The sequence below is a fragment of the Schistocerca gregaria genome, chromosome 3, assembly GCF_023897955.1.
Source record: "Schistocerca gregaria isolate iqSchGreg1 chromosome 3, iqSchGreg1.2, whole genome shotgun sequence".
Classification (NCBI taxonomy): domain Eukaryota; kingdom Metazoa; phylum Arthropoda; class Insecta; order Orthoptera; family Acrididae; genus Schistocerca; species Schistocerca gregaria.
In genome coordinates this window covers 418,035,901-418,062,959 of record NC_064922.1, presented here as the reverse complement: position 1 = coordinate 418,062,959, position 27,059 = coordinate 418,035,901, and the positions used below count along the sequence as shown (strand labels likewise).

General features: G+C 38.3%; 1 protein-coding gene across 1 annotated transcript in view; it reads left to right on the top strand.

Moving 5' to 3' along the window:
- Positions 1-27,059, top strand: part of LOC126354333 (proton-coupled folate transporter-like) — a 231,414-nt gene that overhangs the window by 18,791 nt on the left and 185,564 nt on the right. The window contains exon 2 of the mRNA XM_050003899.1: positions 21,830-21,977. Coding sequence (XP_049859856.1) covers positions 21,830-21,977 — 148 coding nt within the window. The remainder of the gene's footprint in view (positions 1-21,829; positions 21,978-27,059) is intronic.

The following is a 27,059-nucleotide window of genomic DNA, read 5'->3' as shown; positions in this document are numbered from 1 at the left end:
TATGGGATCCCTTAGCTTCAGATGTTTTCGCAGGTTCAGTTGCATTGCAGTATAATTTTTGATGACAAATATTAGATGCAGTTGCTTCCACCTCTTACAGAAAAATATCTACACAGAGCATTAAATTTATGTGTTTTTTTGTCAGTGTTTACATCCACATACAACATTGAATATAAAATTCCTGTATTTCATTTTGTTATAGTTTATCATATTTGCATAATATGTGAGTACAGGACTGTAATGCGCAACACACTTGGAGTTTATAATAGTGTCACAGCTCCCATATTGGAACTGTGACATTGCTTTCATAGTTTACTCTGCACTTGGCTGTCTATACCAATCAACTGTTACTGAAGGAACAAATACATTCCAGCGACGAGTTACACCCTGCAAGGGTGAAGCTATTAGTCATGACTGCCACAAGGACAGCTGCGATGGAATATTTGGAATGAAGGTAAATGGAAATGAGCATTTGGCGTCATTGGCTGGGTAGCCCCTTGTGGGGTAGGTCCGGCCGCCTGGGTGCAGGTATTACCACATTTGACGCCGCATTAGGTGACCTGCATACCAGACGTGGATGAAATGATGAAGAAGACAGCACAGTCCCTGAGCAGAGTAAATCCCCGATCCAGCCAGGAATCGAACCCAGACCCGTAGGACGGCAATCTGTCACGCTGACCACTCAGCTATTGGGGCGGACCTGAATGAAGATGCAGATGCATGAATAACGTCCACCCAGGCAGACCTATTAAATAACCAGAGCTGCAGCACATAATGTCTGCAATGGGACTTTATGAAGGAACAAATATGATGCAGGTGTGCAAATAATACTCTGATTTCATGGAGTTCTCTGTGTGTAATAGGTTGTGAGAGGTGTTTTGAGGTACATGAGCAGTGAACAGTGACAAAGGCTCACCTCCGTGGTTTCCCGAACTTCTGCTGAAGGAAACAGGAGTGGAGAGGTTTGTGAATAAAGGTGTCCCATAGGCCAGCCCAATGTTATATTGTGGAGATTGAGAGGGAGGTTGCTTGCAGTGTGGAAGACTGTATTTCAGGGTAAAGTTGATTTGTGTGGTATCAGAGATTTTTGCCCCATTGTCATCTACCTATATAACTTATTGTAGGTGATTATCAGTAACTATGCCCAGGATCCAACCTCTCACCTGACCACTTTGGCCCCTCACTAGGGATCCTACAGAGTAGTGGGGGAGAGCTGACTAACGTGATGGATGTTTTGTGCGATGCAATAGATTTAACAAGGTTTGTTGACAGTGACCATAGAATATAGTGAATGGGGACCACCCATGGTCTGGAATGGTTCAGTATGAGGAGAGGAATCGTACCAGGATGACATTGTTACAGTCTGTGGACATCGCTTCTTAAGCTGCTGTTTGACGATGTGTATGAAGAACTTGGCTTTGTCGTTTGAGGGAAGGTGGAATGGGGATGCCAATATGTAATCAGTGCCATTATAATGGCATAAAGAGGAGAATTCAACACATGCAAATTGTGGACCACTGTCTGATACAAGAGTCCAAGGGACTCCTAAAGAAAAGATAGCTTTGAGGGCTGAGGTGGTAACATGAGCAGTGGTGAAGTGCTTATGGGGACACATATGGGAATTTAGACAGAACATCTACGACAATCAACTACATGTCCCTGAGGAAAGAGCTGACGAAGTCCACATGGAAGTTGTCTTGTGGAGCTTGTGTGTGGGCCAGGCTGTGTACTGCTGTGGCGGAGCAGCTTGATGCATGGTGTAGGTCACGCATGTGGTGGCCATGTTCTCAGCGTCTTTGTTGCTTCCCCACCAGTAGACATGAAAGTGCCCCATCATCTTAATGCGAGAGATGGTTCACACACAGCATCTGCAGGGTACAGGGGTAGAGTTGAGTGAGGCATGACACCCACAGTCTTCGTTCTCCAGGAAGTGGACAATGATCCCATTAATGACCTGCAACTGATGCTGCAGGATGTGATATGTGTATTCTTTAGGAGCTGATTTTGGAGGTAGATATGTGGATCAATCATCAGTAGAGGCACCTGTTTGTAGTGATAATTTTTGCCTGATTTCGTCATTTTTAAAAAAGCTATTTGGTATACATTTCGCTGTTCTTATTTCGTCAGTAAATAAAAAATCATTGAATATGTGCAGTGAAACATCTTTTATTTTTACATAACTATAAAAGCATGAAAATTGTACATCTGATGAAAATGCATATATCAGATCATGAATGTTTAGAAATGATTTATCCAGATACTTTAATTAGTAGGGCCTAGCCCATGTACATAATCTACAAATCAGACTGTGAAGGACAGGGATACCATGACATCCATATTACTGGGAGTGAGAGCTATCCTCCTGTCAGTTATTATACTATAATACATTGAAAATGACCTCTCACTATCAACATTACTGACTGGGTCCACAAAGTGTTAACTGAAGTTTCCACAAAATGCCCTTGAGTTCAGGGAAAGAACAGCAATCACATCAACATCTTCACCTTCTCTGCAAGAACTAGAGATTAGATTAGATTAGATTAATACTTGTTCCATAGATCATGAATACAACACTTCATAATGATGTAGAACTTGCAACTAAATCCTTAACATTGTGCGTGGTTAAATATATTTTGATGTTGAAAGTTCTTGTAGAATCGGAATTTGCTTCATTAGCTGAGAGATTTCATCTGTGTCTAAATCACCTTTTGTTAAGTTTCATGGGTCAAACAGTTAACCAATAGAAGAAATGACAGTCCTTCCTGTGTCACAGTCCATTGAGTGGTTCAGTTTTATCAGGCTTGCCCTACCTACAGGTGGAACAGGGAAGTTAAATGTATTCCATTCTCTTTCAAAGTTTATGAACTTTAGAAACTCTAGTTTCATTTATTCCTTTACCCACATAATGGGTTGAATCTGAAGTTATAGAAAATATGTTTCGGTGCTGAATTTTATGTTTTTGAATGACACTCATAATTGATTGTGAATGTTCTGTAGCATTTGCAATTGCAGTAACTTTCACTCCTGCAACAAACAACTTCCGAACTGTGCCATCACTACAACTAAGTGCTCTTATCAGAACCATGAACACACACTGCCCTTTTCTGTCTGCTGCTTCATCACAAAGAACTGAAACTCTGTCATACTTCACAGCATCTTTTCATCTTTCCCCCTCCTCTTTGATGACTCGAGGTACACCTTCCCGTGGTAATCCAGTTGAGGACAAGTCCTAGCATCTTTAAATTGTGAATAGACCTGATATTAGACTATTTACGGAATTAAATTATTAATTTCTTTGTCTTTGAAATGAATGAGGGATGCAGCTTGCATAACTAAGCCTAAATATCACTGAACGAGAAAAAGAAAAATTATTAATTTTCCATGGTGTACCGAAAAAGATTTGAAAACACTTCTGTGGATGTTTGATCGTCATTTGTGCAACATGAGTTGCACCTGCAATTGCATATGTGCTCAGTGGTGTCACCTCACTAGCCTTTATATTTTGCCTTGCCTAATATCGGAATAATAATTAATTTACTGAATATGGATAGTGTATTCAATTCAATGTAGTAAGTGATATTATAAAAAGTATGGGTATTGGTTCAATTTTGGGGCTTGTGATTGCCAATATAGCAACTGTGCAGTAATCGTCACAGCAGACTTGCACACATCTAGAGGGTTGCTAACTTTGATAATTCATCCCAAAACTTCATCCGTAAACATTATAAAATCCTGGCATGTAACAGTTTGGCTAGTTTGAGTAAGCCTCTCTATTTCTACATTTTAAAGTTTTTTCTAGGTGACAATTGGCAGCTCAGGGATCTTGCTACATCGGCAAGTTGTGTATGCCCTCGCCAATGTGCAACACTCATCCTTGACTCCTGGCCAGAATTAATGTTCAGTTGACAGTGTGGTGGTCGCTATTACGCCTGGGTGGGCCACATAGTGTAAGGCATCCAAGATGTCACATCACAGTCTGGTCGGGTTGACTGGTCAGATGCAGCTTGTCAAAGTGTCGCAGAGCACTGGTGTAATTGGTCTGGATTGGTGCTACATTTCAAATGCAAGTGAACTCGATCGGTCAGTGCATAGCTGTTAGAGTGATGTGTTGTGGGCCTGACAGTGTGCCAGATCTTAGAGTCCGATAGCCAAGGCAATGATATTGACCCATGAGAGGTATTCCTCTAACACATGTATGTATCACACATCTGTGGAAAACTGGCAGATGAGGTTGAGATGGTGAAATCTGTGGAGAGGGGGATCCTGAGACAGATTGTAAATGGCATTGGCAAGAGGGGTTGTGTTGTTTTTGGCGGAGGAGACCAAACAGCGATGTCATCGGTCTCATCAGATTAGGGAAGGGCAGGAACGAAAGTCGGCTGTGCTCTTTCAAAGGAACCATCCCGGCATTAGCCTGGAACGATTTAGGGAAATCACAGAAAACCTAAATCAGGATGGCTGGACGCAGGATTGAACCATCGTCCTTCCGAATTCGAGTCCAGTGTGCTAACCACTGCACCACCTCGCTCGGTCTCAGCAAGAGGTTTATGGTCTGTGTATATAGTGAAGGGATGCCCTTTGATATTGTTACAGAAGTATGTGGTCACATCATAAACCGCTAAATGTTCTCGATCAAATGCCAACCACCTGCAGTGAGATGATGTCAGTTTTTCAAGAAGAAGCAGAGTGGTTCCATAGTGTCACCCACATGCTGTTATAGCACAGTGCCAATGGCCATATCACTGGTGTCTGTCGTGATGGACAAATGTGCTTCTGTGATGGGGTGAGCAATGGTAATGGGCAGCAGCAGCAGCAAGCCGAGCAGGTGTGGACAAGGCAGTGGCACTGTAGTCAGAGGCAGCAGGAGTGAATGATGCAGGCGTAACCACTAAAGTGGGTAGTAGAGCCAATGTGCAAGTGGCGAAATGCAATGCTTGGTGAGCTTGCAGGTGAACCAATGCTGCAGAGGTGAACAGCATCACCAAGTAAGAGTGTGAAAATGAAATCATGTGACCGGACCCCCTTCATGGCAGGGTAGATTAGCATTGTCAATGCAAATTGTGAGAATGCTGCAGAATGAGGAGCCGGGTGGAACACAGCAGCATGCTCACTGAATGGGCTGTGTGGCTCTAACCTTGTCTGTTGGCTGACAGTGTGGTGTGGAACAGCATGGCAACATCCTTTACAGGAATGAGATAGGTGAGCAGGCTGCTCGGCATGCAGGGGAGCAGGCGAGGTTGGCCATATTGTGCCAGGTGAATCTGGCTTGACATCAGAAACATGTCAACCAAAGTCTGACTTAGCTGTCAGTGATGGGGTAGGTACTTAGCAGATTCACAGTCAAACTTTACAAGGCATGGTCCATGTTGACAGTGAACAGTGGGAACTGAAGCACACAAAACAAGGCGATAAACACTCACAGTTTTTTAACGTTTCTAACAGTTGTTGGGGTCACCACCCTGGTTATTGGTACAGTTAAGGTAACATACATCAATAATAACACACATTTTGATGGAAATACATTTATTAATCACTGAATAACTAGACACAATATTGCAGAAAACATGAGTGTTACAGCACATGAGACCGGCATCGGACTGCCCCCAAAGCCATTCACAGATAAAACACACTTTCTACTTATTAATGGTCGCCACACGCACACGTAAATATCATTTTAGTTTTGTCAAACACATAAAATTCTTCTGATGAAAATGCCTTTTCTCGGGCAAAAAGTGGCACTACCGTATTGATAAACTGCAGTACAAAAATAAATCACAACGACTGAATGCGCCGGCGATCAGCAACAATTTTTATTCTCCCAATCCTGTCAAAAGTGTCAGAGAAAGTAGCAGCAAATCAGATCAAAAATTTTATCGTAAAAATGATATTATTGTAAGTAACCAATTTCGATTCCAACAAGGAAAAAACACACTGGATGCAGTAAATAACTTTATTGAGAAGATATGCAAATCATTGGAGCAGAGGAGTAAAGTCGCAGGTATCTTCTGTGATCTTTCAAAAGCATTTGACTCTGTGAACCATGACTTGCTTATCTACAAATTAAACAAATATGGGTTTAAGGACAAAGCACTGAAATGGCTCACTTCATACTTGCACAACAGAAAGCAAAGGGTAAGTGTCACAACAAATGCAGTGAATTATTATTCTAAATGGAGTACAGTATCACAAGGTGTGCCTCAAGGCTCCATTTTGGGGCCAATCCTGTTCCTATTCTATGTAAATGACTTGCCCATAAATATAAATTCCCAGTCAATTCTGCTTACGGATGACACTTCTGTTTTAATTGAAGATGATGCAGAAAAAATTCAGAGCTCCATTGTGAGCACAATGGGTACTCTAGAAAACTGGTTCCAGTTAAATGGCTTGAAACTGAACATTGCAAAAGCCAATATGTTACATTTGAAATGGGTGGATCTTAAAATACATCATCACAATCATCCTATGGAAGAAGTTAACACAGTCAAATTCCTAGGACTAAATGTGGACAACAACTTAAACTGGAGTACACATATTGAATTCCTATCAAATAAACTAAGCAGCTTTGCATTTGCAATGCAAGTACTAGCAAACTCTACTGACATGAGTACACGAAAAATTGCATATCATAGTTATTTTGAATCTGTCATTAGGTACGGTATCATTTTTTGGGGAAATTCATGTAGTGTATCTGGAATATTGAAACTGCAAAAGAAAATTTTAAGATACATGTGTAGTGCACAACAAACAGAATCTTGTCGTCCATTATTTCGGAACATGCAAATCCTAACAGTTCCCTCCATATTCATTTATGAAATTATAATCTTTGTACACAGCAGACAAAAATTATTTGAGGAAAATCATTTAACCACACGTACAACACAATTTTATGTTACCCACACCCCATTTGAAATTATACTCACGAACTCCACAGTATATTGGAATGACAATATATAACAAGCTAATGGGCAAAAATATATTTAATATGAAGCCAGAGAGTCTAAAAATAAGGCTACAGGAGATTCTGTGGGATAAATGCCGCTATTCAGTAGAAAAATTAATAGAGGATGACATGATAATTTGAGCAAGGGGTAATTAATTGTAAGTCTTTTATTGTATGTGTAACAAAATTGTATGATTATTATAATACCATTTGTTAAAATCAGCTTGATGTAATTAATTGTTAGTTTTTTATTGTATGTGTATTTTTATATTGTATTATTGTTATGGTACCATTTGTTAAAATCAGGTGTTATATCTATCAAAATTTTGACGTGTCTCCTGTACCTAAATCAAATTATTTAGATTATGTACGTTATGAGACTAATAAACCACAATTCACCACCAGATCAAAGAATGCCCCGGACATTGTTGACTGTCTTATATACCTGTGTGTAGTGATGGGCAGGAAGTCGCGTATCTGTTAGAAATCACAGTGGTTGAGAAATCACAATAACAGCTTTACAGAATCTAACTGCGATTTCAGTTAAGGCCCGTCCACACGCAACGATCTGTCTGCGCACATCACACCTGCGCAGACAGATCGTTGCATGTGGACAGAAGATTTGCTCCAACCTGAGGTGTGTGCAAACCTGGAGGTTTGAGCGAAACCTCTGAAATCTGTGTGTTCAAACCACATCTGCGCAGATAAGTTGGAGGATGTGGACAAGAGATCGCCGCAAATCTGGCGCGAAACAGCTGTTTGCTCAGTCTAGTGTTTGTATTTGTGAGCACAGGGCATTAAAATGGCTGCTACTCGTCAGTGTTCACGAGAGGTTGTAAGTGAATTCATTGAAATATATAGAAACCACCAATGTTTGTGGAAGATTAAAAGTAAAGAATATAGTGACCGAGACAAAAAGATAGCAAAATACAATGCTCTAATTGAAAAATTGCGGGCAGTTGATGCCTCGGCAAACAGAGTACAGTAATAGAAAAAAATTCATTGCGAACTGTTTACCGAAAAGAGTTATCCAAAGTTTAGAAATCTTGAAGATATGGTGTAGGAGTTTTGAATGCTGGAACAAAAGTTTGTAACAGGTTGCTTCTACACAGTAGCGAACTGAAAATGCCTACTCAGAAACATAGCTCATTGGCCATATAGGTATATAATCGTTAATAATATAGGCCTACTGTGTTTCAAACACGTCTACAACACCAAAAATATTATCTGTAACTTGACAGACTTAATTTACTTGACTTGCCTTCATGAACGCATCCTTCAGGACAGCGTAAATAGCTTCACATGTGTTGGGTATTATTTCACTCAACGCTTGTTTCGATATTGCACTTGAAAATTCTAAATCCGTGTAGCTCCTTCCTGTTGCTAGGAATCTTAATGTTACCGCCAGCCGTTCATGAGGAGAAATTTCCCTTCTCATACAAGTATTTTTTCTCATAATATGAGGGGTTACAAGCTTTAAGAGATAATTATAAGTTTCGATATCCATCCGCAAATAATTTCGACAGTCGTTAGGTTCGCCCTGCAACTCTCGCAGTAAATTTACGTGAGAAAACTGCTTTAGGAGCCACTGTCTACACCATTTTGACCACTTTCTCTGTTTCCTGCAGTTGGTCTGAATGTTTTTTGCAACAAAAGTTGCGAACACAGGCCACAACAGAACTTCCTCCATTTCTATATTTCAAGATAACTGAATTAAATTTTTGAAGTTTACGGGGAGCGTAGTCGCTTGCCACTGATATTTCTTTTCTACACCGACAGATGGGGGGCGAGTAGTAGATTGGGGTTTGTGTCGTGTGAACACACCACATTTGCAGCGATCTTTTGCTTGTACAGACATCTGCGCCGATGTCTGCGCAGACAGATCGTTGCGTGTGGACCGTGTTTTACAGTTAGCAGTTGCAAGTAGCATTTCACATTCAACACCGTGAGCCATCTGTTGGCCGAATTTCGTACTGCTTTTTGCGATTTCAGTGACAAGTCGCGACTAAAAGTCGCAATTAAAAAGCGCAGTTAACAGAAAGTTCGTACTACGCTCATCTCTGCGATTCGCTATCGAGCCCACCTGCGTGTTGTGTGACAAGTCTAATGTAAACAGTTGTGACGCCACGTTCATCGAAGGCAGTTTGTTGTTATGAAGCATTGCATAGTCTTCCGAAAGCCTTTGATACATTTTCCTGTTGGCAGACGCTTGTATGAGCACTGTGTTATTTTATATGGCGCATTTCCTTTGAAATTAAAGTTTTTTTTTCCTCGTTCGTGTTTTAATGCTGCTGTATTATTTTGCAGTAGCAGGAAACAGTAATATCCTTTGTTAGAGTAATGATTCTTACAAGCCAAAATTATAAAAATTTAACTGAAAACTAAAACAACGAAAAATTCCCCGAATTCTAAAAATTTCCCGGATTTTCCCCGGATGAAAAAATTCCCAGGTTTTTACTGGATCTCCCGGTTGTCCCAGGTCGTATACACCCTAAATCTATTTCAGCTCAAAGTTCTGCCTTCTACCTTCATTGCTTCCTCGATTATTTCCTTCCTTTATTTCCTTAAGATCTTTATCTATCCTTAGATTGCCCCTTCCGCATAAAATTAGCATTTAAACTTACGCTACTTCATTGCAATGACAGGTCTTGCACCTGATCAGTTATACCTTTTTACGTGTTTGCAATCCATCACCGATACCTGCGAGTGTATTTATATTCTGGCACAAGTGTGAATGTTCCTGCTGCATTTTTGTCTGCACCTCAGATACTTCCTTGACCTTTTCCGCTAACTGTTTTTGTGTTTTGCCTGCTGAAGACACTTTTTGGCTTAAATTAGTTATATCTTGTGACAAATCGCTGAGCAAGTATGGTTAGATCTTTTCCCATGCTTACAAGTTTATCCAATAATGCGTTTGAACGATTAGCATGCAAATGTTTTTTTGACCAAGGTCATTGGACTGTTGTGTTATGCCGGATTTCAAAACATCAAGAGTTTGCTTTTGCTGTTCAAGTAATTCCTTCTGTGTATCTGTTTTTTGTTCTGTGAAATCATTAAATTTTTCGTTTTGTTTTGAAAAATCGTTGAAGCTTTGTTTAAATGACTGTTGTAATATTTGCATCGTGATCTGGATTTCCGGTGTGCGTAATTCACTCTGTCCAATCACATTTTCATTAGACATAAGTGCGGCAGGCAAAGAATGATTTAGTAAATGCGCTCTGTCACCCGTTACATTTTCACCTGGGGAAGAAATACTCTCTGGATAAAATTGTGACCCTTTCTCATTTTCTGTCATCATGTATCATTTAGAAAAAGTACGTTACTAGGATATGTATCCATGTTAATAGAAAAATATGATTGGTTATCGTCATTGCTACTGACAGTTTCTATTTCATTTGTTGACACGGCAATTTCGGTGACATCATGTGCCTGGCTATCCGGCAATGGACTGGCAAGTGTGTCCTTTGTGTGTACTCATTGTTTGATACTTTAACATAATGACAAAATAAATGAATACTTTTAAAAATGAGGCATTCGGTTTGTAATAGTGAGGATAGCACTACGAAACCTTTTAAGCAGTGCCTCGCTAACATGTGTCAAAATACATTGTCGGCGTAATGTGATGGTGTGCATACGTTTCTCTCCTTGAAATTAATTTTATGTCCAAATTTCTGCTTATTTTATGAGAATGATTCAGTTTGGGAATTGGATTAGGAAATGTACTACGATCACTATTTGCAGGGACGCTACTAAGTGCAGTCATGCACGCATGGATCGTGAATTTTCCTACCTTTTCGTTGGCTTTCTCGCTCCTTCCAGAATAAAATCTCCAATTGATTATGTTTAATCTTTTGCACATTAGAGATTTCCTTCCTTGGAGCGATAACATAGTATCCCATTCATGAAACTGAGAAAGATAACAATTAGTATTACCGAAGATTTACAAAATTATGCAATTGTTTTAAGTTATTACAAACATCCTAACTCTCTCCCCATGACGACGTTCTTCTGTAGGTCGCCATATACAGGGTGTTACAAAAAGGCACGGCCAAACTTTCAGGAAACATTCCTCACACACAAATAAAGAAAAGATGTTATGTGGACATGTGTCCGGAAACGCTTAATTTCCATGTTAGAGCTCATTTTAGTTTCGCCAGTATGTACTGTACTTCCTTGATTCGCCGCCAGTTGGCCCAATTGAAGGAAGGTAATGTTGTCTGCGGTGCTTGTGTTGACGTGCGACTCATTGCTCTACAGTACTAGCATCAAGCACATCTGTACATAGCAATAACAGGTAAGTGTTAATCACGAACGTGGTTTTGCAGTCAGTGCAATGTTTACAAATGCAGAGTTGGCTGATGCCCATTTGATGTATGGATTAGCACGGGGCAATAGCCGTGGTGCGGAACGTTTGTATCGAGACAGATTTCCAGAACGAAGGTGTCCCGACAGGAAGACGTTCAAAGCAATTGATCGGCGTCTTAGGGAGCACGGAACATTCCAGCCTATGACTCGCGACTGGGGAAGACCTAGAATGACGAGGACACCTGCAATGGACGATGCAGTTGACGATAACCCTAATGTCTGCGTCAGAGAAGCTGTTGCTGTAGAAGGTAACGTTGACCATGTCACTGTATGGAGAGTGCTATGGGAGAACCAGTTGCTTCCTTACCAAGTACAGCGTGGCACGATGGAGCTCCTGCACATTTCAGTCGAAGTGTTCATACACTTCTCAACAACAGATTCGGTGACCGATGGATTGGTAGAGGCGGACCAATTCCATGGCCTCCACGCTCTCTGACCTCAACCCTCTTCATTTATGGGGGCATTTGAAAGCTCTTGTCTACGCAACCCCGGTACCAAATGTAGAGAGTCTACGTGCTCATATTGTGGACGGCTGCGATACTATACGCCATTCTCCAGGGCTGCATCAGGGATTCAATGTGAAGGATGGAGGATGCATGTATCCTCGCTAACGGAGGTCACTTTGAACATTTCCTGTAACAAAGTGTTTGAAATCACGCTGGTACATTCTGTTGCTGTGTGTTTCCATTCCATGATTAATGTGATTTGAAGAGAAGTAATAAAATGAGCTCTAACATGGAAAGTAGGCGTTTCTGGACACATGTTCACATAACATATTTTCTTTCTTTGTGTGTGAGGAATGTTCCCTGAAAGTTTGGCCGTACCTACTTGTAACGCCATGTATAATGGTTGGGTGGAGAGATGTGTGCAGTAATTATCGGTAAGCTGCACCAGAAATTGTCTGCCAGGAAACGCACGCAGGCATCGGTGTATCCTAAAACATTAGATAAATGTTAATCTCGTAGTTTGGTGTACGGCTTGGTAATTTACCTTTTCTTCTCAATGATGTACAACAATGCTGGCGTGGCTTTGGCGTCTATTCTCTCTTTGTAAATAACTTCGTCTGCGAATGCGCCCATTTAAATATGAAAGTTCTCGCATCGAGAGAGAGAAATTAGGGCGTAACTCGATAGTAGAACGAAAACTTGCGACTTCCGCACAGTAGAACTTTTACTTAACAAAATACTGAGACTCAATTACATATCTTTCTCACACCAACTGAGAGGACCGACAGACACTGAAGTCAGTAAAAGAAGACAAATGGGGTTAAAAATTAATTGCTATTTTTGTTCTTCAATTTTCTGTCAGCATGGATACACTCATACATCTCTACGATATCGTTGCCATTCAGAGACGGCGCGAAAATTTATTTATTTGTGTGGGCCTTTTAAAGAACCTACACAAGACTGAATACAACAACAATAACAATGACGACAACTGCTTCCACAACTGGGGATGTTACGGATCAGTTGTTATAGGTATGGTATTGCCACTACCTAACTACATTATTCAACACTGATATTGACAAATGCACCGAATTATTCAACAGAGTCATGGAATAACAAGTTAAATAATTTGTAACATACCCATACGAAGTTAAAATCCGCTAGATCCCGAAACAGAACAAGATAGTTCACCAGTATGTCTTACAGATCCAATGCCAAGCCATTGTATGTAATCGCAAAGCCCTTCAATGTAGTACTCCGGTACATATCTAAATGTTCCTGCTTACAATTAATTCTGAATTTCAGCTTACAGATAGCGTTGTACTCTTTAATGACTTTTGAGTTTCTTGCAAGTGACAAGAAAAAGTTTTGGAGCAGAAAATGAAACACTGATGTATTGATGCTTACTAAATCTGATGATTTGGAGGCATCTATAATTGTTGATTGAAATAGTAAATATTGTTCACGGCAGATACATTAGGGTAACGTGTTTGGATTATCCAATATTTTTGGGTGGTAGGAGTGCTGCCTCTTAAATAAATTTCTGACATTCAGAATTTCTTATAATTCTTAATTTATTGTAGTTCTTTAACTTTCAACATCTACAGCTGATAACCACTTTCAAATAACCACTAACAACTCACTGACACCAGGTCTTACACAGAATCTTGACAATGCGTTGTATTTTTAATATTATTACAGTTATTATTTCAGGAATGTATTTCAGATGAGCCTTAGCCCATTGACTTGAAGAAAAGCCAGACTGTGAAATAAGTGTTCAGTAGACTGCGGATCTTTAGGTTAAAACCTATTCTTTCCCAGTTTCTAGTAGCAAGTAAACTTTTACTTATGCGTTTCATGACTAATTAAACTCGTAACTGTCAATTTTATAGCATCTAAAACAGCCAACCGTACTTTGAAGTTAACGCTTATTTTTTCGTATTTTAGCTTTAAATTCTAAAAGGTGTCTTTTTCTTTAATACAGTATAAAATTCTTGTATTTTCGAAAGACTGGGCGTGATTACAATAATCGAAGGTGGGAGGACTGAAGGCGATATTTGGAAAGAAAGTGTGTGCACATAGGATCCTGACCATCTGCCAGTTTCCACAAAGAAAGATACTTTCAGGTCTTGAACTGATCCCAGATGACACAAACACATGCACAAGGGAATAGTTGAAGCCGCCTAACCATTATATTAAAGTACCCTCACCTTTCTGCTTAGTTACACCCGGACTCTCATTGAAGGAAAACAAGGCCATTGTCGAATTTATGTTACCCACCTGCCTAACTGAACTATAGTTCGCATCATGTAGTAAGGCGGCCCAATTTTCAGCCGTTATGCGCAGCCCCCTCCGTTAACTGCTAGCAGCTAATAAGATTCATTCTCTCTCTGAGCGACTAGCCACGAGTTACAAACTAAACTGTGAGAATTTCTTTCATCCACGCTACGTTGTTGCCGTACATGACAACAATGCGGTTTCATTCGCAGAGCGACCAAATTATTTATTCAGATGTCGATGTTACTTTCTTGTTGCAGTACAGTTGTCAATGTTTATCTGTCAACTTTTTAGAGCGTTTTCCAAGAAAGTGTATCAGGTGACGGCAATAAACGTGAAGTTCCTCACAAGTGACTTCTAATCAAATTGTGTGCCTATGGAGTATCTTCTCAGTTGCAGGACTGGCTTCGTGATTTCCTGTCAGAAAGGATACAGAGTGTGGCAAATTGACAGAAAATCATCGAGTAAAACGGAAGTGATATCTGGGGTTCCCCATGAAAGTGGTAAAGACCCTCTGCTATTCCTGATGTACATAAACGATTTAGGAGACAAACTGAGCAGCCCTCATAGATCGTTTGCAGATGATGCCGTGATTTACAATCTTATAAAGACATCTGATGATCAAATGATGCTGTGATTTGCTATATTAAAAAGCCATCTGATGATCAAATTAAATTGCAAAACAATTTAGACAAGGTATCTGTTTGATGTAAAAAGTGGCAATTGAGTGTAAATAATGAAATGCTTGAAGTCATTCATTGAGTACTTAAAGGTATCCACTACATTTCACTTACAGGATAAAACGCACTAATCTATAGGTGTAAATTCAACTAAATACTTAGAGATTACAAATATGAATAACTTATATTGGAACGATCACATAGATAATGTTGTGGGGAATGCAAACCAAAGACTGCGATTTATCGGCAGAACACTTAGAAAATGCAACAGGTATACTAAATAGACTACTTATACTATGCTCGTCCGTCCTTTTCTGGAGCATTGCTGTCCAGTGTGGGATCCGCATCAGATAGTATTGACGGAGGACAGCAACAAAGTTCAAAAGAAGGGCACCTCATTTTGTACTATTGTGAAATAGGGGAGTGAGTGCCACGGGGATGATATGCGAATTGGGGGCCACAGCCATTGAAAAAAAGTCGTTTTTCATTGCGGCAGGCCCTACTTGTGAAATTTCAATCTCCAACTTTCTCCTCAGAGTGTGAAAATAGTTTGTGGGTACCCACCTACATATGGAGGAAGATCATCATAATAAAATAATACAAATCAGAGCTCGCATGGAAAGATTTTAGTGTTAGTTTTCCTGTGTGCTGTTCGTGAGTGGAACGGTAGAGAAATAGCTTGAAGGTGTTTATTTATTTATCTCTTGTTCCGGTGATCCATGTTGTGACACTATCACAGGATATGGAACATGTCAATTTTACAAGCTTTTTGCCAGAATTTATGGTAATACATAAAACAAAACAAAAACAGTAAACAGTAACTTAGGTCCCACTAGAAAAAAATACATTTTAGATATAGATAGATTACACAACAAAAAACAGTAACTTAGGTCCCACTACAAAAATACATTTCAGAGAGAGATAAAGACTACAAAATAATAAGTGTTACAGAGAAATATATATTGCAAAATATATGTTTACAATCAAAATATTCGGTATTACAAATACAAATTTGGGGATCATTTGCAATTTACAATACAAGAGATGTTAAACACTGTAGTTCAAGAACTCATCTAATGTATAAAATGATCCTTGCAATAGGAACTGCCTTAAGGTTTTTTTTAAACAAGAGATCATCATCTACTAAACACTTAATTCTTGAAGGGAGGGCATTAAAAATCTTACAGCCACTGAAATGGACTCCTTTCTGCACCATACTTAGATTTGGATGTTCATAGTGGATATCGTGTTTCCTTCTAGTATTGTGACTGTGATATGCACTATTCAGCTTAAAGATGGATTTTTCTTTTCTTATGAAGCACACCAACAAGAATATATATTGCGCAGTGGATGTAAGTATTTCAAGCTTCTTAAAAAGATTCCTGCCTGTGGCTCTAGGATGGACTCATGATCCTTATGGCTCTTTTTTGTACACACAGTACTTTTTTAGCCAGTGGCTGATTTCCCCAAAATATAATTCCAAATGCCATAATTGCATGAAAGTAACCATAATACGCTGACTTCATGGTTGCCATATTTCTATAAAAAGAAACAATGTGCAATGCGTATGTTGCTGAACTTAGTCTTTTGCACAGATCCACGATGTGGTTTGACCAATTCAGTTTGCTATCAATATGCAAGCCTAGGTATTTTGAAGAATCTACCCTGGTTATTGTCTGCTCACCTACCTTTACAAATATTTCCTCATCTTTGGATGTTTTGTGGAACTGAATGTAGTTTGTTTTACAGTAATTTAAAATAAGACCATTAATGTTGAACCAGTTCACCGTTTCATTTAAAACCTTATTTGGCATTACCGCAAGCTTATCTACTGAATTATCAATAAGTAGTGTAGTGTCATCCGCGAAAATGGTGAATCTACAATGTTCCGTAGAGAGAGGAAGATCATTTATAAATATAATAAAAAGAAGGGGGCCCAGAACGGAGCCCTGCGGCACTCCACATTACCCCATTCTGAAGATACTGGGACACCATCTTGACTATCTACTACAACTTTTTGTTTCCTGTTTGACAGATATGAGTCAAGCCATTTCCCTGTGGCACCACTTATACCGAGATGTGCGGCTTTTTGTAAAAGAATTTGGTGATTTACACTGTCAAATGCTTTTGTTAGGTCACAAAATATGCCAATCAATTTCAGTTTTTTGTTGATAGATTCCAAGATTTTGCCAGTAAATGCAAATATTGCATCTTCTGTTGACAAACCTCTCTGAAACCCAAACTGACTTTTGCTGAAACTATTGTGTTCACTGACATGCTTAACTATCCTAGCATGCATTAGTTTCTCTAAAACCTTTGAAAAGCTTGTCAGTAGTGATATTGGCCTATAGTTAGCAGTATCCGTCTTATCCCCCTTCTTATACAGTGGTTTTACAACTGCATACTTAAGCCTCTCAGGAACTATTCCTTGCTTAAGTGACGCATCAAAAATGTGGCAAAGGACTTTACTTACATGGCTGGAGCAGTATTTTAATAATTTGTGGCTTGATGAACCCTCTATGCAGCACGTAATTGGAACTGCAGGGTAATCGTGAGGGTGTAGATGCTTCGCAAGCAGGCAAGGACGTTTATGTACTGCACTGACAATTTTTTAAAATGTGAACCTGAAAGCAAAACTGCTATTTTGGACATATTGAAGACAGACCCAAGAACAAACTGCAGAAGCATGTATCAGCAAGTTAACTGTACAGAGAATAGTAAACGAAAGTTTCAGAATTGTAGGAACCTCAGAAAAATTTGTTTTCTTGTCGCCTTGAAAGCATCGAAATCGCTAGAAACCTGTATCACAAACAGATAGTTTTGAGAACAATATTTAGCACACTGTGTTTGAAATATATACATAATTAGGGTATACCCGATATCACAAAAAGTAGTTATAATAATGCATAAGCAAATTGGCCTCAAAGGCAGCACTTCGTCAATGCGAAGAATAAAGACATTTGTTTCAAATATGTTAAGAAGATAGTTTTTAATTGAAAGAAGTGACATACGTGCAGCACGAACCACATCCCTTATATAGACGGGCGACAGAGAGAAGGAGATAGTTCAACAGTGTATGATATTGATGAAACTGGATGAATCACAATCATTCCATGAATACCTGCTGGAAAATCAGTGATGGTAGTGACATACATTATACACTTTTTAAAAAATGATTGAAGTATAGCAGTTGTCAAACAAATGTAATGATTTCGGTTTGAGTTTTTTTAATTTTGGTGTGTATTATATTTTTACTTAGCGGTATAGTCCAAATTACAAAAATGGCAATTATTGCAACCTTTTTTGATGATCATGCGGTTAGACAATCATCATTTAGAGAAAAATTGTACTTGAAATCTTCCCAAAGCTTCATCAGCTATTCTCGCATTCCGATGTAACACAGACAATTACTGTAAAGCAGTGGATGCAATTGCAAGATGTGAAGTAAGGTTTCAGTCATTTAGACAACTGATCTAAATCAGTATTATTCCTCTCTTAGACTTGAATGTGTAATATGATTTATCGAAGGCAAATGTACCTGATTTTTGTCCACTGCAACTTGGTATAATTTCCCCCCTCCTTCCGAATTCCATCTATTGTCCATGTATTGTGGTTCCAGACTGAAGCACCTAGAACCGCTCGACCACACTGGCTGGCCAACTTTATATTTGTCTTAAGCGAATCCATGTAATGTTTTGCCAATTGGGTTAATCATCTGTATTGCATAAAATGATAATGATATCTTCATCAAAAGGTCTGGGTCAGTTATTACAATTAACCACTAAGGAATTATTGGTTCGAACATCTGGTGTGTTGCAAGAATCTGACAATTAGTTTGCAAGAAATTTCAATAGATTGCGAGTGCTTTATGCGCTAACCATCTCTAGAAATATATCATCTTGTTTAATGGGTGTGAGAAAACTCGCTGCTGCTTTTTTTCCCTTTTCCTTTTAGACCTACACACGCAGAATAGTAACACTATATTAATATATCTAATATTCACTAAGCAGACTGGAAGTCTGCGGACATACAGCAGTACAAAACTTACATAAACGGTACTCACTGTAGCCACCATGTAGAGAAATACAAACCCTCCCAGACATAGATAATCTAGCAGATGTTCTCGTAGCAAACACATCGCACTAGAGTACAAAACTCAAATTCCTACACAACTGTTTAGTTCAGAAGGGGTACATGAAATCTAGACAACATTTAAGAGAAGGGCACTGTTGCCTCAGAACATGGCTTACATGGGAGAGAACTTGGTAAGTATTTATGCTTCTTTCCACCTTATTATGAATAAATTGATACAATCAATCAGGGTAGCTCTTTACCAGTCCGGATATCTTTGTGCCATTTATCACTTTTGTTTCAAGTGTCTGCTGTTCCATCTATTTGCATTATTTTGTTCTAAAAGTAACAGTTTTATTATTCCTGTGATTTCTGTTTATTATTTCAGTTATCTTTCCAATGTCATACAAGCTCCCAGGCTCGTGATTATGCTTTAATAGTGCATTGGCAGTGAAGAGAGCCTCTGGTGACAATGATTTAAGCTGAACAATGTCAGATTAATACATTTATCTTGATATTTCAAAGTAAACCTGCAGCACTGAACTAACACTGTTTATTTTCATTTCTTATTAACACATGATTTCCTTTTGGCATGATCTAAATTTACTCCGAGCATGAGATATAGGAAAAATTCTTTATTTTTTGAGACTGATTTAAAGTTATCCTAAATGACAGTGTAGCTTTGTATCAGCATTATAATTGAAATTTTACGCTAATAGGGCACAGTTAACACACATTTCCACTTTTCCAAGAACTCAGTAACAATGGATGTAAAATGTTACAACTTTTGTGTTCAATATTTAAAAAAAAAATTCTAAAAAGTTGCCCAAATTGACTGTAGTTGTCCTGACAGCAATGGCTGTCTGAGTCATTATCTATAAAAACAGAGTTCCTTGCCATAAGGGATACTTTCTCATCCCTTACTCATCTCCAGAGTGCGAAGAGTCTCCCTCTTGAAGCTGTCAGTTCTATACATTTGTTCTACACAAACTGCAACCCCCCCTCCCCCTCCACCATTGGAGCTATATCCTTTTAAGGGTAAAAAATGTATTAGTTCCCTGATAATCCTTAAACAGTGTCAAGATTAACCATGAACCTCAACACCCACGTACTCGTACATCATGCAGCATCACTCTTATTGCCACCCCTTAGCCTGGGCATAGACACAACATTCACTACCAACAGCATACAGTGGTATTAGAAACTAAGTGAAATACTCTCCTACAATCCATAAGTGTAAGTTAGTGCTTCTCTCATAATCTCCAGAAATGTCTGATATGCATCATTCTTCTGTCTCGCTCCCTCTCTGTCATGCAAAATCTCCTGCAGTAGCTGATTTTTTGTCTCAAATAGGGTTTTAAAAAATATATATACATGCTCAAAGTGGACTCCCTCAGGATATGTTAACAGTGTTAGAACAATATTAATTTTCCTGCAAACTGAAGGCCTAATAAATTAAGGCACATTTATTATCAGGAGGCAATGATCCATTTGTCATGTTCTTCTGGTTTCCAGCATCATTACTGCAGGACCAGTCACTAACTACAAGACCCATGTGGTACAGTTGTTTTATCCACTTAGTCATGGCAGTAATTGTTTGTTTACTTAGGGATGCAGAGATTTTATAAACTCTTACTTATAGCTAGGTATTGTAGTTCTGTGCCTACATCTGGTAATGTAGAATGATACACTTCTGTTTCCATTGATGCACAGCATGTGTTGTAGAGTTGAGCTATGATTTCTTCTGATGGGTGGTGAGTTTGGTGAGCTAACTCCAGCAGATGCCTCATAGTATTGGTAGACATATGAATGACATTTCTATCAACACTCTAACTCATGCTGTGTTGCGTAGCTGCCATTCATTAAACTCTTAAAAGTTTGCTCCTGTAGATTTATGCACTCTCTGCTAGTAAATATTTTAACTGTACCAGGGAATTCCCCTACAGGGATTATATGTTCATCTGTATCACCAACAGAGGGTGAACAGTTCTATGGAACAAGGTCGCAATCTGCACTGACATTTCACATAGTTGATACCACTCATCCATGGATAATGTTACTTTGATGTCATTAAATAGAGGGTTTAAAATACTACCACCAGGTAGAACTTCCTGTTCGATATCATATTATTACTGACACACATACCCCCCAGTGTTCAAACAGTGAGTGTGAATGAACAGAATTATTTACTTATCAGGTGGCTGCTGTTGCAGTGACTTTGCGAGGAAACATGCATTATTAGCTAAGCATATTTGCTTATTTTCCCATTCATCACCATCAAGTGTTAATACTTATATTGCCTCACAACAGGGAGCGTTGATATATGTCTTGACATCCTTACCCTTCAGTGTTTCTCTCACAAATTGATGAACTATTTATCAATTGCTGTAAATAGATTTGTGACATCTACTGCTGTTATTATTATATTACCTATGGCTATGCTCATATAGTTAAGACATATAGTATAACAAGGGTACTAGGTAGGCTAAGAAAAATCCTTAACAAGAATATAATGTACAAATGGTAAAATTTACAAAAAAATTATGGATACTGTTTGATTATTACAAATTAAGTAACCAGTTGCATATTCTGAAATGCGTAAGTCACTTAAGAAACTCAGGTTTCTATCTGTTTGACACACTTATTCAGATACAATAGAAAACCAATTTGTGTCTAAACAGTTAATTTGCTTGCTGACTTTTCAGTAACATTTATGTCATGAATAATCAGATCCACAGATACATAACAATGTAGAATCTCAACATTTTGAATAAATTTAGATAAAGTAGCTGTGCAAATATTAAGTAACAGTTTCTAATACACCCTGCAGAATTGATATCTGATGGCCACTTTGTTGCCTTAGTGTGTAGCTTGACTTGTTCCACTGTTATGAAGTTTCTCTTTTACATTGGCACCTACGGAACGTAATAAATGAATGAGAAGAAATCATTTAGTTCTCTTTATGCACTACATCACTATTTGTGTAATAGTTCGTGTGTGATATGGATTGCTGAAAGAAGTACTTATGTTATCATTAATTTATAATATAGATTGCTGAGAGAAGTACTGGAGGGGAGCACCCAGTACTGTCACAACGCAGGCTCTTGGACTGCACAAATGCTGCTGATACAGGGTCAGATGAAACTCGATCAGAAAGGAATCTCATTCAGGGGTCAAATGAAGCCTTGCATCACCAAGGTATGTAAATTGGTGTCAAATTGGAATGTTATACCATGCCATAACTCCAACTTGGATCGTTGCCATTTGGGGCAGCACTTCACCAGTTGCACTATTTGTTGATGCCTCATGATCTGAGTCAGAGTTTCAATTTTCATTTGTTTCTCTTCAAAGCTCTTGGTCCCAGTCTGGCATACAAGTTTTTACTGTCATAAAAATTGGCCACAGTATGTAATCCACTAAAAAGCTGAAAAATTTATCTTAGGATATGATAATGTCTTTTGTTACCATTCTCCATCTCTCTCCTCAATCCTTCACCATTTCCTAATGTTTATCATTTATCCACTGGCAATAAATTGTTTTTTTCAGTTTCATTTGAGTCATATCACATTGTAAAGATATACAATCTGTGATAGCCATTTATTTAGATGTAAGAATTAAGCTGTGGTTGAGACAATGGACTCATTCGTGAGGAACATCATTCAAAACAACTTTGGGCCATCTTACTTAACATTTACTATAAATCAGTTCAGAAAGTGCTATGATTGTCAATCCTTTTTCAGTTGATTTAGTGTTATTTCTCTAGTGTCATTCATGACAATGAGTCTGAACTCTAATTTATCAAAAATTCTCATGTACCAGTAATTAATGTTTCACTATCACTCCCTTTATGAGTCATTCAACTTACCCCCAACATGACTCTCAGAATAGTTGAATTCATTACTCTCACTTTGTTTTTGAAGTGAAAAGCTGCCATTATCTGTTACTGTATGATTCATCTCATCTGATACACAATTATTGTTTTAATCTGGTTACTTTTTACAGAACTAAAAAATAGCGTTTGAGTACTGAATGGCACTTAAAATTAAATTGACCTATCAAACAACAAAGAAATTGTACAAATGTTATGACCTTAAATAACTTTAGGAATTGAAGTGTTCTTAGAACTCACCCAGACAGTTGAGTGATAAAATGCCTGCTTCTGGAACATAGGGGGAGTGCACTGGCTTGGATTGAATCCATTTCATGAATTAATGATGGAAGCTGGTGTGCCAGCTGTTTTCCAGATCCACTTAGGTAAATACTGGACTGATTCCAAGATTCTGCCTCAGTTACATGATGCAAACACTTTGGAAAATGATGTCGCACTTGACCATGTGGTATACACTAGATGCGGACAGAAGGACTGCACTGATTCCCAGTGCCTAAGTGAAGAAAATCTATAACCTGCCAGCGAATTGAATGTGGCATACTGTGGTCTAGAGGCAGCAATGACAACCACTAGATCTTCAGCTGTGGACAATTGAAAACAGTAATAAGAGTATGGGTACAAAAGAAACTGAAACTTATGTTAATAAGGTACCACATTTCACTTATTAGTAGGCAGTAGACAATACAATAATTAATAACAGAATGAAAATTATACATACATTCAAAGACGTCTTTAAAAATTTTGTATAGTTAAAGAGAACTATAAATACGAATAGTTTACAATGAAAATAATGATATTCCATAAATGATGCCGCTAGTGGTGTATATAGCCATTAGAGGTATGTAGAAGCTATTAAAGCAGAAGACAGAGTAATACAAAAGGAACTTGCAAATTTGTTTACAGAATGTCTGCAGAGGAAGGCAATTCCCCAAAACTGGAACATTGCTGTATATTTTATTCTTTGCTTGCACACATTCTTGAAACACCAGTGTTGTTTGTAATTGCTACCTAGAAACCAAATTAAATGTATGAAGGAGGAGACTGCATATTGTCTGCATCAGGGCAGCCATCCCAGCTGCATCCAAGAAGGCAGTGTAAGTTATGTTGCACTTTCCTCAGGGTATCTATGAGTTATAATTTGTAGGTAGCAGTCTTCAGTCCTTGTTGTTAAACACAGGCAGCCACTGTGAGGCAGATCTTCAGCGTGTGTCCCTCAATAGTGGCTGAATGCTTGACTGATGTCACTGTAGTGTATGCAAATTTGGAAGGCAGCTTCCTGTGCTTGACAATTCTTCTGCCTAAGTGACAATGGGCAGATGACCTAAGCTTGAAATGACCAGTTGAGATACATTAACAGAGTGAACAATGAACAGAAATGACATTATCTAGTTCACGTTGGGGACAAGGTGCACTCTGCTGAACTGTGCTGAGAGCAAAAGTTTGTTTGTACCTCCACGAACTGACGGCTGTGTATAGCAATTTACTGTGGACAAAAGAATATCAAGAAAGAGGTTGTGGCCAAAAAAACACAGACACTGCAAGTAATGAGCATCATGCAAAATTTCTTTGAACAGCTTAGTACATGTTTGCAGCAGTAAATCAAATGCATATGTGCATACATTTTTCAATAGTGAATAAGATTCGTTTTCAGCATCACCTCTAGTGACAGAAGATTTTCTGTTAATCCTCTGTAGGGCTGTGTAGTCTATTCAAATTTTCCATATTGTACTTTGTTGTTAGCAGTTACTGATCAGAAATTTACAATTTTTAATGCATTAAGTATGATGCCTTTGAGATATCATAAATTTATTTTTACTCCAGCTTTTGTCCTTATGTCTGTATTATCCTTTCTCTTTCATCAAGCTTACAATTAAGAGGCACCTGTGGCTCCATACAAATTTGTATTTGGTATTTCAAAAGGACAGTGCTGTCATTTTTGATTTTCCACTGAAATATTTGAGAGGGCTCTGTAAGTACTGACTGGATACAGGCATGGCGACACCAGGCAAACAGAGTTAACAGCTGGCTAGTGTTAAGGAATCTTAACACTATTAACTCTTTATGTGTCACAACAGCCTTTGTTAGACACAACCTTTGAACATTGTATTATATTGAGCCTTTACCTTTGCTTTTCCCCCGTATCTTGTATGACAAAGAAAAAGACTTTAATTAAAGTTGACTTTAGCCTGTAAATTTAATGAATGAAGCCACTGTTTAAAGCTTCAATAACTTTCTTAATATTAGAAAGCTTTGGTACCAGAGAAAAGTTAAATTTGAAAGAAAGCTAAAGACTTTTCTTCTATACAACTTTATTAACTGTGCTTAAAAACATGTATTTGTGTGTTGCAAAAGAATTGATACTTACTTGTATTGTTAGACTGAACCTTTTTTTTGCTAGCATTCAGCCATTTTAGAAACAAATTTTTGTAATAGTCTGTTAACTGACTCAGTACATGTGAGCTAAGCAATTTTCTCATCATATACAGTCATCTATAAATGGTGAGCATGCAGCTGTATTCAAATAAAAATTATGTTAAATAGCTTAAAAGTAGCTATGAAAGTAGCTAGGATGATTGCAGGTACTAGTAGATGGGAACAATGGCAGGAGGATGTCCACAATGAGGAAAGCAAAGAAAAACTGGGAGTGAACTCTATAGATGTAGCAGTTAGGGCGAACAGGCTCAGATGGTGGGGTCATGTTACACACCTGGGAGAAGCAAGTTTACCCTAGAGACTCATGGGTACAGCAGTAGAGGGTAAGAGGAGTCGGGGCAGACCAAGGAGAAGGTACCTGGATTCGGTTAAGAATGATTTTGAAGTAATAAGTTTAACATCAGAAGAGGCACCAATGTTAGCACTGAATAGGGGAACATGAAGGAATTTTATAAGGGGGCTATGCTCCAGACTGAACGCTGAAAGGCATAATCAGTCTTAAATGATGATGATGATGATGAGCTTAAAAGTGATTTGCTCCATATTGTCACAGTGTATTGCATCAATGTTTGACTCAAACTGTTACTAACTAGATAACTAAATAAGTCTCACCGTCTTCCATGAAAGTCCTCTTCACATCTACGTGGAGGTGAAGTTTTCAGTAGTTTGCAGTCTTTGGGGTATCTACATCAACAGCTCTCTGCAAATCTGCCTACAGTTTGTCACATCTCAGCTATATCAGGCTTGTTCAAACATTTGGAGGTCTGCCTGGACAAACTATATACTACACTTGATTAGTGACTAGAAGGTACTGTATATATTGCAAGTCAATACAGTGTAAAAAATGCAATAAGTTCAGCAGTATCACAGTGGACAGTGGAAGCTAAGCAACTTGTGGGTTACTGCGGCTTTTCACATCTGAATCAGGAAAATTGCACACTAAATGTACGCACCTAGTCTGAATTAAGTCCTGTTCAGTCTTCTGTGAAGAAAAACAAATTGATGACTGTAAGTAAAGAGCTAGACTTAGTAAATTCTCAATTACATGCTCAGAGTGAAACTCTAAATATTCAAATGACAAACTTAGATTTGTTAAATGTCAAAGTTGTCTATCAATGCAAAGAATTTAGTAATCTATGCAAAGCCGTGGGTGCTTTGAAGACGGAGTTCGATGCTATAAGTAATAAAGTAGAGAATTTAAAAGTAGATTTGAAGAACGAGTAGACAAATTCTTTGACCACTCATATAAATCATATATTTACTGACCTTAGTCAGAAACAGAATGATAGTTTTAAAGATTTATCAAAAATGTTAGAACTTGACATTGAGAACAAATGGAATAATGTAGAATCATAACTTACTGAAAAGTTAGGATCTTTTGAAAATGTGTACAATATTAAATATAATGATGTAAGACAGAGAATGAATACCGGTACTTTGAAAGAGAGTGTAGATAAGCATAATGAATTAATCCCAGTCATTCAATCGCAAATTACAGGTGTCAATTCATGGGTAGATAATGTAGACTGGAATTTCAAAGAGAAAATAGCAAACTCTGATATTATAAATGTAATTAATTTGGAGAAATATAGACTGAAGGGTTTTCGAGAGAATAAGATCCAGGAACTATCGCCTATTCCTTCTTCTGAACTTAATGATACCAGGAAGGGTATAGATGACCTGTGGATAGAAATTAAGATTATCCAAGACAAAGTAGAAAAAAGGGGTAACTTCACCTAATGTTGTGTTACTAGTGAAGCAGTTCCTGATTTGCAATGGGGAGCTAATTCAGGGTTATCTAAACAATTCCCTAAATTTAAGCCGGACAGAGATGTACATCCCACCCATTTCTTAAAAAGATTTAACCAAGCTTTTCTAATGCTTCCTTGGACGACAAGGGACAGTGCGATGTTGGGATGCACAACTCACATGTCTCTTCCAGTTGACTTACACATTAT